General features: G+C 46.1%; 1 protein-coding gene across 3 annotated transcripts in view; it reads right to left on the bottom strand.

Annotated features, from left to right (window-relative positions):
• tfdp2 (transcription factor Dp-2) overlaps window positions 1–13,234 on the bottom strand; it is an 86,575-nt gene that overhangs the window by 14,495 nt on the left and 58,846 nt on the right. For all 3 annotated transcript variants that reach the window (XM_084148048.1, XM_084148049.1, XM_084148050.1), the window contains 3 exons: window positions 2,400–2,518; window positions 2,083–2,130; window positions 525–557 (listed from right to left, as the gene is read on the bottom strand). In XM_084148048.1, the coding sequence (XP_084004174.1) occupies window positions 525–557; window positions 2,083–2,130; window positions 2,400–2,518 (200 nt within the window). The remainder of the gene's footprint in view (window positions 1–524; window positions 558–2,082; window positions 2,131–2,399; window positions 2,519–13,234) is intronic.

Raw genomic sequence — 13,234 nt, 5'->3', positions numbered from 1 at the left:
ACCTGAACACACTCACGCACACAAAAAAAGCCTGCAGGCACTAGTGAATAGGCAGTCATGGTCGCTACTTCTACAAATCCACTGCAGTTCTTACTAACCTGTAGTGTCATTCACTGTGCCCTCGGGAGAGTGCGATGGGGGGGGGGGGGGGGGGGGGACACGAGTTCTGGTAGGGCATGTTACGAGAGAAAAAGAGACAGCACGGGAGAAGAGATGGGACACTGAAAGATAAATAGTATCCAGAGGAGATGACAGAACGGAAGCGAGAGGCAGGAGAGAGGCGGAGGCATGGTGAGAGAGAGAGAGTGCTCTGCTGTAGTGAGTCAGCAGTGGTCTGATCTCTCAGGGGGGAGTGTGTGTGTGTGTGTGTGTGTGTGTGTGTGTCAGATTGAGATGCATTCTGGACTAACAACAAAAAAACGCCAGACACTGCAGCTGAGCTCTTAAGCAGCCCCCCCCACCTTCCTGCAAATGCACAGCATGCACGTCACCTCCATCTACATTTTGCTGAGCCTGGCAGTTACCTGGCTGAAGAGTCTTCTGAGCACAGCCCATCCCTGCAACACAGACACAGAGAAATCGTTAGTGTGAAGTGAGTGTGTGTACTGTTTAAGATTAATTCAATATTCAAGACTATGTTACTGTAAGTGCGTGTGTGTGTCAGTAGTGTGTCCTCCTAGATTATAACTCATTCCATTGCCTAATGAATTGGTTTGCTTTGGAACTAATGAGACGCTTCAGCTCAATGAGATGCTGTGAGAGAATGCCAGAAAGCATTTTTCCCTCTCTCACTCAGTTTCTCTCGCCCTCTGTCGCCAAAGCGCCAACCTTTCTATCCTACTTTCTATCTCACTGTCTCTACCTGCGACTTGTTTGACTGGATAATCCTCCTGCACTCTTCCTGTCATTTACTTATTTATATTCCTCTATATATCATTCCTCTATATATCGTTCCTTTATACAGTGCATTTATACAGTGTTGTCTTGTCTGTGTGCTTAGGGTCGTTGTCCTGTTGGAAGGTGAACCTTCGCCCCAGTCTGAGGTCCTGAGTGCTCTGGAGCAGGTTTTCATCAAGTATCTTTGTACTTTGCTCCGTTCATCTTTCCGTCAATCCTGACAAGTCCCCTGAAAAACATCCCCACAGCATGATGCTGCCACCACCATGCTTCACCGTAGGGATGGTGCCAGTTTTCCTCCAGACGTGACGCTTGGCATTCAGGCCAAAGAGTTCAATCTTGGTTTTATTAGACCAGAGAATCTTGTTTTTTATGGCCTGAGAGTCCTTTAGGTGCCTTTTGGCAGACTCCAAGCGGGCCGTCATGTGCCTTTTACTGAGGAGTGGCTTCCGTCTGACCACCATAAAGGCCTGATTGGTGGAGTGCTGCAGAGATGGTTGTCCTTCTGGAAGGTTCTCCCATCTCCACAGATGAACTTCCTTGACCAAGGACCTTCTCCCCCGTTTGCTCCGTTTTTTTGGTACCCTTCCCCAGATCTGTGCCCCGACACAATCCTGTCTCGGAGCTCTACGGACAATTCCTTTGACCTCATGGCTTGGTTTATGCTCTGACATGCACTGTCAACTGTGGGACCTTATTTAGACAGGTGTGTGTCTTTCCAAATCATGTCCAATCAATTGAATGTACCACAGGTGGACTCCAATCAAGTTGTAGAAACATTTCAAGGATGATCAATGAAAACAGGATGCACCTGAGCTCAATTTCGAGTCTCATAGCAAAGGGTCTGGATACTTATGTAAATAAGGTATTTATGTTTTTAATTTTTTATAAATTAGCAGAAGCTAACTTTTCGCTTTGTCATTATGGGGTATTGTGTGTAGATTGATGAGGATGTTTTAAAATCAATTTTAGAATAAGGCTGTAACGTAACAAAATGTGGAAAAAGTCAAGGGGTCTGAATACTTTCCGAAAGCACTGTATAATATCTGTCAATCCATAGGCTAACTAACAGGCCACAATAAATACATTACATTGGAAATCTCTACCTAGCAATCCCTGCCTGGGATGTGTGTGTGTATGTACATATTAACAACAATAGTAGTCAGAATAGCAGAATCTACCCACCGGTCAGAAAAATATGAGTCAATGAAATCATGCGTTCGCTTCTTGGCCCTGGAAATAAAAAACAAAAAGTGATGTTAGCTAATAAAAAATCAATACAGGGGATCCTCCTTTACTTAAATTCTTTCCATGTTCTGGAAACAGATCAAAGAGAAGACTGGTTAGAACAACCAGAACATATTATTATGCTAATGTGCAACCAAACAGAGCAGTGATGCGTGTGTTTGTGTGTGCACTCGAGCAAACAAGCAGTTGTGTGTTTGAAAATGTGTAAGTACTTGAGCAAATGAAAAAACATGCATGTTTGTGTAGCAGCTCACCCTTGGGTCCACTTGTTCGCCTCCTGGTTGCATCCCTGGTCGACCATGGTGGGCGTGTGTGTTAAGGGGCTACCTATGAGGATCCCTGTGTGCGAAACTCTCTGTGCCGTGCTGATGATCTACACAGAAAATAAATAAGAAACAGAGGGGTGCATCAGATCGCAGGGTCATGTTCATTTGGGCACATCGTAGCAAAATGTTTAGCAACGGACACGATTGAACGGATGCAAGGATGTCAGGTGATAGGAAGAATATTGGTAGCCAGGGTCCTGTTCATTAGTCACCAAATAACAAAAATAAAAAAGGAATAGCCAACCTGGACTCATTTTCGATTTTCAGTTTCAAAACATATTCCATTTGACACCCTAATGAACACCACCCAGGTGAGTCATTGAGAACAGATTCTGTGCCAAGAAGTGGGTGATTATCTGTGTAGTGACTGAGTACCGAGCAGAATCAGGTTGGGTGTAATATTTGAGAGTCCTACTATGCAGAAGTGTCTCGAAGCTGGAGCTCAACAAAAGAGACATGAGGCGAGATCAGCTGGATGCAGCAGAGTGCTAATAATACCCCCAGCTAATTATAGCACGTCTGTAGCCCCCCACACGCTGTTTCTTCTCCTCCCAGCCAGGCCTTTCTTTTACACTACACCACACAACACACTGGCTGCCACAGATGCAAGAGGATGGGAGACCTGGGGTGTATTCATTAGCACACTACGTAGCAAAACGCTTTGTAACAGAAAACATTTTGCAGCGAAAACAAGAATTTGTTATTGGACAAATTCAGACATTCGGCACAAATGCTTTCGTTTGGTCCCTGGGAAATACACCTCTGATCATCGACTCGACTCTTAACTACCAAAAAAATAGACAGAATCCCAACAGAGGGCTTTCATGAAGAAAAAAACCTGCAGCAGTGGCTCAATTTCCATGAACTTAACATTATAGCCGGTCAATTAGAAAAAAGCCAATTTACTAGTCTAAAGACTCAACTCAATCACACTTACAGTGCATTCGGAAAGTATTCAGACCTCTCGACTTAAAAAAAATTAAACAAAAATGTTGTTGTACTTTTTACCCCTTTTTCGTGATATCCAATTGGTAGTTACAGTCTTGTCCTATTGCTGCAACTCCCGTACGGTTTCGGGAGAGGCGAAGGTCTAGAGCCATGCATCCTCCGAAACACAAGCCGCACTGCTTTTTGACACACTGCTCACTTAACCCGGAAGCCAGCCGCACCAATGCGTCGGATGAAACACTGTACAACTGGTGACCGAAGTCAGTGTGCATGCGCCCGGCCCGCCACAAGGAGTCGCTAGAGCGAGATCCTCCCCTAACCCAGACGACGCTGTGCCTATTGTGCGCCGCCTCATGGGTCTCCCGGTCGCGGCCAGCTTCGACACAGCCAGGGATCGAACCCGGGTCTATAGTAACGCCTCTAGCGCTGTGATCTCCACAGAGGAACTCTGGAGCTCTGTCAGAGTGACCAGCGGGTTCTTGGTCACCTCCCTGACCAAGGCCCTTATCCCCCGAATGGCCGGGCAGCCAGCTCTAGGTAGAGTCTTGGTGGTTCCAAACTTCTTCCATTTAAGAAAGATGGAGGCTACTGTGTTCTTGGGAACCTTCAATGCTGCAGAAATGTTTTGGTACCCTTCCCCCTTCCACAGGGGACCGAGTGGCACAGTGGTCTAAGGCACTGCATAGTGGTCTAAGGCACTGCATAGCAGTGCTAGAGGCGTCACTACAGACCCAGGTTCGCTCCCGGGCTGTATCACAACCGGCCGTGATCGGGAGTCCCATAGGGTGGCGTACAATTGGCCCAGCGTTGTCCGGGTTAGGGGAGGGTTTGGCCGGGTTAGGCCGTCATTGTAAGTAAGAATTTGTTCTTAACTGACTTGCCTAGTTAAATAAAGGTTAAATCTGTGCCTCGACACAATCCTGTCTCGGAGCTCTACGAACAAGTCCTTCGCCCTCATGGCTTGGTTTTTGCCCTGACATGCACTGTCAACTGTGGGACCTTATATAGACAGGTTTTGCCTTTCCAAATCATGTCCAATCAATCGAATTTACCACAGATGGACTCCAATCAAGTTGTAGAAACATCCCAAGGATGATCAATGGAAACAGGATGCACCCAAGCTCAATTTCAAGTCTCATAGCAAAGGGTCTGAATACTTATGTAAATAAGGTCTGTTTTTTATTTTTAATACATTTGCAAAATTTCTGAAAACCTGTTTTCGCTTTGTCATTATGGTGTGTAGGCACTGTAACATATTTACAACTGTGACAATGATAAATATACAGTAATTGTCCATTGGGGTGTGGGGGGGGGATTAGGTAGCTGACTAACGGTGTATTTAGCAGCCTAATGGTCTCGGGCTATTGGCAAGTCTGTTCGTTTTAGCCATTATGCTCCTGTACTGCCCACATCTGAGTGATGGAAGCGGGGAGAACAGGCCATGGCTCGAGTGGCTGAGGTCTCTGATGATCTTCTTGGCCTTCCCGCGACACCTTGTGTTGTAGGTGTCCTGGAGGGCAGGCAGTGTGCACCCAATGGTGCGTTCGGCTGAGCATACCACCCTCTGTAGTGCCTTGCTGTCAGCAGTGGAGTTGCCGTACCAGGCTGTGATGCAGCCTGACAGTTTGCGCTCAATGTTGCTCCTGTAGAACACTAAGGGCCCTCAGGGACAGGCCGAATTTCTTCAGCCTCCTGATGTTAAAGAGTCTATGACTTAGGTAGTTGGAGTCTGACCATTTTTAGGGCCTTCCTCTGGCACCGCCTGGTATAGAGGTCCTGGATGGCAGGGACGTACGCAGTGCCCTCTGTAGCGCCTTGCGGTCACATGCCAAGAAGATGCCATACCAAAGAATGATGCAGCCAGTCAAGATGCTCTCAATGGCGCAGCTATATAACCTTTTGAGGATCTGAGGGCCCATGCCAAATCTTTTCAGCCACCTTAGGGAGAAGAGGCGTTGTCATGCCCTCTTCACGGCTGTGTTGGTGTGTGTGGACCATGATAGATCCTAAGTGATGTGGGCACCGAGGAAATTTAAGCTCTCGACCCAGTCGATGTGAATGGCCTCCTGTAGCTCAGTTGGTAGAGCATGGCGCTTGCAACGCCAGGGTTGTGGGTTCAATTCCCACGGGGGGCCAGTATGCACTCACTAACTGTAAGTCGCTCTGGATAAGAGCGTCTGCTAAATGACTTAAATGTAAATGTAATGGGGGTGTGCTGGCCCTCCGTTTCCTGTAGTCCACGATCAGCTCCTTTGTCTTGCTGACATTGAGGGAGAGGCTGTTGTCCTGGCACCACACTGCCAGGTCTCTGACATCCTCCCTATAGGCTGTCTCATCGTAATCTGTGATCAGTCCTACCACAGTCATGTCGTCAGCAACATAATAATGGTGTTGAGTCATGTGCGGCCACGCAGTCGTGAGTGAAAAGGGGTCGCCCCCAGGTGGTGAGGGTAGGCAACTACACATCCGCCATGCTGACCCTCAACACGGGCCCCTCAGGGGTGCGTGCTTAGTCCTCTCCTGTACTCCCTGTTCACTCACGATTGTGTGGCCACATCTGAGTGATGGAATCAGCTAGAAAGCTTCAGCGTGTAAATCAGCTAGAAAGATGTGTCGGCATCGAGTAATTGTCTCTGGCCCCCTCCCAGTTAGGGGAAGTGACGAGCTCTACAGCAGAGTCTCAGCACTTAATCGCTGGTTGAAAACTGTTTTCTGCCCCTCCCAAAAGATAACATTTGTGGATAATTGGCCCTCTTTCTGGGACTCACCCACAAACAGGATCAAGCCTGACCTGCTGAGGAGTGACGGACTCCATCCTAGCTGGAGGGGTGCTCTCCTCTTATCTACCAACATAGATAGGGCTCTAACTCCTTTAGCCCCACAGTGAAATAGGGTGCAGGCCAGGCAGCAGGCTGTTAGCCAACCTGCCAGCTTAGTGGAGTCTGCCAATAGCATAGTCAGTGTAGTCAGCTCAGCCATACCCATTGAGACTGTGTCTGTGCCTCGACCTAGGTTGGGCAAAACTAAACATGGTGGTGTCCACCCTAGCAATCTTATTAGGATAAAGACCTCCTCCATTCCTGCCATTATTGAAAGAGATCGTGATACCTCACATCTCAAAATAGGGTTACTTAATGTTAGATCCCTCACTTCAAAGGCAGTCATAGTCAATGAACTAATCACTGATCATAATCTTGATGTGATTGGCCTGACTGAAACATGGCTTAAGCCTGATGAATTTGCTGTGTTAAATGAGGCCTCACCTCCTGGTTACACTAGTGACCATATTCCCCGTGCATCCCGCAAAGGCGGAGGTGTTGCTAACATTTACGATAGCAAATTTCAATTTACAAAAAAAAAAATGACGTTTTCATCTTTCGAGCTTCTAGTCATGAAATCTATGCAGCCTACTCAATCACTTTTTATAGCTACTGTTTACAGGCCTCCTGGGCCATATACAGCGTTCCTCTCTGAGTTTCCTGAATTCCTATCAGACCTTGTAGTCATAGCAGATCATATTCTAATTTTTGGTGATTTTAATATTCACATGGAGAAGTCCACAGACCCACTCCAAAAGTCCTTCGGAGCCATTATCGACTCAGTGGGTTTTGTCCAACATGTCTCTGGACCTACTCACTGCCACAGTCATACTCTGGACCTAGTTTTGTCCCATGGAATAAATGTTGTAGATCTTAATGTTTTTCCACAAAATCCTGGACTATCGGACCACCATTTTATTACGTTTGCAATCGCAACAAATAATCTGCTCAGACCCCAACCAAGGAGCATCAAAAGTCGTGCTATAAATTCTCAGACAACACAAAAATTCATTGATGCCCTTCCAGACCCCTTCTGCCTACCCAAGGACGTCAGAGGACAAAAATCAGTTAACCACTTAACTGAGGAACTAAATTTAACCTTGCACAATACCCTAGATGCAGTTGCACCCCTAAAAACGAAAAACATTTGTCATAAGAAACTAGCTCCCTGGTATACAGAAAATACCCGAGCTTTGAAGCAAGCTTCCAGGAAATTGGAACGGAAATGGCGCCACACCAAACTGGAAGTCTTCCGACTAGCTTGGAAAGACAGTACCGTGCAGTACCGAAGAGCCCTCACTGCTGCTCGATCATCCTACTTTTCCAAATTAATCGAGGAAAATAAGAACAATCCAAAATTTCTTTTTGATACTGTTGCAAAGCTAACTAAAAAGCAGCATTCCCCAAGAGAGGATGGTTTTCACTTCAGCAGTGATAAATTCATGAACTTCTTTGAGGAAAAGATCATGACCATTAGAAAGCAAATTACGGACTCCTCTTTGAATCTGCGTATTCCTCCAGGGCTTAGCTGTCCTGGATCTGCACAGCTCTGCGAGGGCCTGGGATCGGGAGAGACACTTAAGTGTTTTAGTACTATATCTCTTGACACAATGATGAAAATAATCATGGCCTCTAAACCTTCAAGCTGCATACTGGATCCTATTCCTACTAAACTGCTGAAGGAGCTGCTTCCTGTGCTTGGCCCTCCTATGTTGAACATAATAAACAGCTCTCTATCCACCGGATGTGTACCAAACTCACTAAAAGTGGCAGTGATAAAGCCTCTCTTGAAAAAGCCAAACCTTGACCCGGAAAATATAAAAAACTATCGGCCAATATCGAATCTTCCATTCCTCTCAAAAATTTTAGAAAAAGCTGTTGCGCAGCAACTCACTGCCTTTCTGAAGACAAACAATGTATACGAAATGCTTCAGTCTGGTTTTAGACCCCATCATAGCACTGAGACTGCACTTGTGAAGGTGGTAAATGACCTTTTAATGGCGTCAGACCGAGGCTCTGCATCTGTCCTCGTGCTACTAGACCTTAGTGCTGCCTTTGACACCATCGATCACCACATTCTTTTGGAGAGACTGGAAACCCAAATTGGTCTACACGGACAAGTTCTGGCCTGGTTTAGATCCTACCTGTCGGAAAGATATCAGTTTGTCTCTGTGAATGGTCTGTCCTCCGACAAATCAACTGTACATTTCGGTGTTCCTCAAGGTTCCGTTTTAGGACCACTATTGTTTTCACTATATATTTTACCTCTTGGGGATGTTATTCGAAAACATAATGTTAACTTTCACTGCTATGCGGATGACACACAGCTGTACATTTCAATGAAGCATGGTGAAGCCCCAAAATTGCCCTCGCTAGAAGCCTGTGTTTCAGACATAAGGAAGTGGATGGCTGAAAACTTTTTACTTTTAAACTCGGACAAAACAGAGATGCTTGTTCTAGGTCCCAAGAAACAAAGAGATCTTCTGTTAAATCTGACAATTCATCTTGATGGTTGTAAAGTCGTCTCAAATAAAACTGTGAAGGACCTACGCGTTACTCTTGACCCTGATCTCTCTTTTGACGAACATATCAAGACTGTTTCAAGGACAGCTTTTTTCCATCTACGTAACATTGCAAAAATCAGAAATTTTCTGTCCAAAAATGATGCAGAAAAATTAATCCATGCATTTGTTACTTCTAGATTAGACTACTGCAATGCTCTATTTTCCGGCTACCCGGATAAAGCACTAAATAAACTTCAGTTAGTGCTAAATACGGCTGCTAGAATCCTGACTAGAACCAAGAAATTTGATCATATTACTCCAGTGCTAGCTTCCCTACACTGGCTTCCTGTTAAGGCAAGGGCTGATTTCAAGGTTTTACTGTTAACCTATAAAGCGTTACATGGGCTTGCTCCTACCTATCTTTCCGAGTTGGTCCTGCCGTACATACCAATACGTACGCTACGGTCACAAGACGCAGGCCTCCTAATTGTCCCTAGAATTTCTAAGCAAACAGCGGGAGGCAGGGCTTTCTCCTATAGATCTCCATTTTTATGGAACAGTCTGCCTACCCATGTGAGAGACGCAGACTCGGTCTCAACCTTTAAGTCTTTACTGAAGACTTATCTCTTCAGTAGGTCATATGATTGAGTGTAGTCTGGCCCAGGAGTGTGAAGGTGAACGGAAAGGCTGGAGCAACGAACAGCCCTTGCTGTCTCTGCCAGGCCGGTTCCCCTCTCCACTGGGGTTCTCTGCCTCTAACCCTGTTGCAGGGGCTGAGTCACTGGCCTGCTGGTGCTCTTTCATGCCGTCCCTGGGAGGGGTGCGTCACTTGAGTGGGTTGAGTTACTGACGTGATCTTCCTGTCTGGGTTGGCGCCCCCCCCCCCCTTGGTTTGTGCTGTGGTGGAGACCTCTGTGGGCTATACTCGGCCTTGTCTCAGGATTGTAAGTTGGTGGTTGGGGATATCCCTCTAGTGGTGCGGGGGCTGTGCTTTGGCGGAGTGGGTGGGGTTATATCCTTCCTGTTTGGCCCTGTCCGGGGGTTTCTTCGGATGGGGCCACAGTGTCTCCGGACCGCTCCTGTCTCAGCCTCCAGTATTTATGCTGCAGTAGTTTATGTGTCGGGGGGCTGGGGTTAGTTGGTTATACCTGGAGTACTTCTCCTGTCTTATCCAGTGTCCTGTGTGAATTTAAGTATGCTCTCTCTAATTCTCTCGTTCTCTCTTTCTCTCTGAGAACCTGAGCCCTAGGACCATACGTCAGGACTACCGGGCATGATGACACCCTGCTGCCCCCAGTCCGCCTGGCCTTGCTGCTATTCCAGTTTCAACTGTTCTGCCTGCGGCTACGAAACCCCTACCTGTCCCAGACCTGCTGTTTTCAACTCTAAATGATCGGCTATGAAAAGCCAACTGAGAGACCTGAGCCCTAGGACCATACGTCGGGACTACCGGCCGTGGTGACTCCTTGCTATCCCCAGTCCGCCTGGCCTTGCTGCTATTCCAGTTTAAACTGTTCTGCCTGCGGTTATGGAACCCCTACCTGTCCCAGACCTGCTGTTTTAAACTCTAATGATCGGCTATGAAAAGCCAACTGAGATTTATTCCTGATTATTATTTGACCATGCTTGTCACTTATGAACATTTTTGAACATCTTGGCATGGTTCTGTTATAATCTCCACCCGGCACAGCCAGAAGAGGACTGGCCACCCCTCATAGCCTGGTTCCTCTCTAGGTTTCTTCCTAGGTTTTGCCTTTCTAGGGAGTTTTTCCTAGCCACCGTGCTTCTACACCTGCATTACTAGCTGTTTGGGGTTTTAGGCTGGGTTTCTGTACAGCACTTCGAGATATTAGCTGATGTAAGAAGGGCTATATAAAATAAAATTGATTGATTGATTGATTGGCCACACACGACTCCAATACCATTAAGTTTGCTGACGACACGACGCTGGTAGGCCTGATCAGCGACAACGATGAGACAGCCTATAGGGAGGTCAGAGACCTGGCAGTGTGTTGCCAGGACAACAACCTCTCCCTCAACGTCAGCAAGACAAAGGAGCTGATCGTCGACTACATGAAACGGAGGGCCGAGCACACCTCCATTCACATTGACAGGGACTGGCTGCATCTTGACTGGCTGCATCACCGCTTGATATGGCAACTGCTTGGCATTCGACCGCAAGGTGCTATAGAGGATAGTGCGCACACTCCATTAAATCACTAGGGTCAAGGTCCCTGCCATCCAGGACCTCTATACCAGCCGGTGTCTGAGGAAGGCCCTTAACATTTTTTACGACTCCAGCCACCCAAGTCATAGACTGGTCGCCCTGCTACCGCATGGCAAGCGGTACCGATGCCAAGTCAGGAACCAACAGGAGCCTAAACAGCTTCTACCCCCAAGCCATAAGACTGCTAAATAGTTTGTTAAATAGTTAACCAAATAGTTCGCAGGACTATCTGCATTGACCATTTTTGCACTAACTATGACTCATCACACACGCTGCTGCTACGGTTTATCATCTATCCTGTTGCCTAGTCACTTTATTCCTAGTTATATGCACATTTCTACCTGAATTACCTCAAAACCCCTGCACATCGACTCTGTAATAGTACCCCGTGAGCCAAGTTATCATTACTCATTTTTACATTTACATTTTAGTCATTTAGTAGACGCTCTTATCCAGAGCGACTTACAGTTAGTGAGTGCATACATTTTCATACTCATTGTGTATTTATTATTACTTTCATTATTACGTGTGATTACTTTTCTATTATTTATCTATTTTCATTCTCTCTGCATTGTTGCGAAGGGCCTGTAAGTAAGCATTTCAATGTCAGTCTACACCTGTTGTTTACGAAGCATGTGACAAATAAAATGGTATTTGATTTCACTATCTGAACAATCAGTCAGCCTGGGTTGTGTTCATAACCATGTGTGTACAAGAGGCACCAATCAGTTTTAGGAAGCAAAAAGGACTGAAACCAGGAGAGGGAGGGATCACCTGGATGTCCAATAAGAAACGTTCATTTTGGCTTTCCGTTGCAAAATGTCGCACATTTGCTATTTAGAATTCTTATTGGACATGTCCCCCCTCCCCCCAGTGTGTCTACGTGAATCAATCACTGAAACACAAAGGCTGTGTCCCAAATGCCATCCTATTTCCAATATAGTGCTCAACCTCTGGCCAAAATAAATGCACTATATCCAGAATAGGTTTTCGTTGGGGATTGGATCTAAGGCACAGGACTACACGGAACGGTGCATTTGTGTGTGTGCGCGTGTGTGTGTGAGTGCAAACATTTAGCATCACCACAGTGCACAGCCTTGTGTTAGGCTGCCACCATGTGGCCCCTGGTGTAAGTGAGAGACACACCTGCTTGCCTGCGATGTTACAGCAAACCAGGTAGGACTATTAAAAAGCAGAAGTTAGGGTGTGCCTGAATCTCAATAGCCTGAAGTGGACTCCATTCCTCATCTTCTCTCCTTCAAGGGCAGATGAACTGGTGTCAGGTTATATCAGTTTAGATGAAGGAATGGAGATGACGAAAGGAAGACCCTTTAGACTACATGCACCCGAAGTCTTCTGAAAAGTTAGCTGTTAGCTACCTGTGTCTGGATCAGAGATTTAGTAGCAAACAAGACAGCCTTGACCAGCTAGGTATATGGTCCTTATTAAAGGGATCCAACACTCCAAAATCCAACTTTTGGGAGTGTCCTACAGTCAAGCTGTGTCCATGTCCCACAGCACAAATCCCACAAGTCCCATATATCCATAAAACCTCAGTAGTCCCTTTAAGATTATTAAAGAGGGGCTCTGATGTATATTTCTTATATATACAGTGCTTTCGGAAAGTATCCAGTCCCCTTGACTTTTTCCACATTTTGTTACGTTCCAGCCTTATTCTAAAATTGAGTAAATTGTTTTTCCCCCATCAATCTGCACACAATACCCCATAATGACAAAGTAAAAACAGGATTGCAAACCTTAGTCTGGCTTTTTTATGGCGGTTTTGGAGCAGTGGCTTCTTCCTTGCTGAGCAGCCTTTCAGGTTATGTCGATATAGGACTCGTTTTACTGTGGATATAGATACCTTTGTACCTGTTTCCTCCAGCATCTTCACAAGGTCCTTTGCTGTTGTTCTGGGATTGATTTGCACTTTTCGCACCAAAGTACGTTCATCTCTAGGAGACAGAACGCATCTCCTTCCTGAGCGGTATGACGGCTGCGTGGTCCCATGGTGTTTATACAGATGAACGTGGTACTTTCAGGCGTTTGGAAATTGCTCCCAAGGATGAACCAGACTTGTGGAGGTCTACAATTATTTTTCTGAGGTCTTGGCTGATTTCTTTAGATTTTCCCATGATGTCAAGCAAAGAGGCACTGAGTCTGAAGGTTGGCCTTGAAATACATCCACAGGTACACCTCCAATTGACTCAAATGATGTCAATTAGCCTATCAGAAGCTTCTAAAGTCATGACCACATTCTCTGGA

Source organism: Coregonus lavaretus (genome assembly GCF_964263955.1).
Source record: "Coregonus lavaretus genome assembly, chromosome: 30".
Classification (NCBI taxonomy): domain Eukaryota; kingdom Metazoa; phylum Chordata; class Actinopteri; order Salmoniformes; family Salmonidae; genus Coregonus; species Coregonus lavaretus.
The sequence above is the reverse complement of the archived record's forward strand: the minus strand, read 5'-3'. Positions and strand labels throughout refer to the sequence as shown.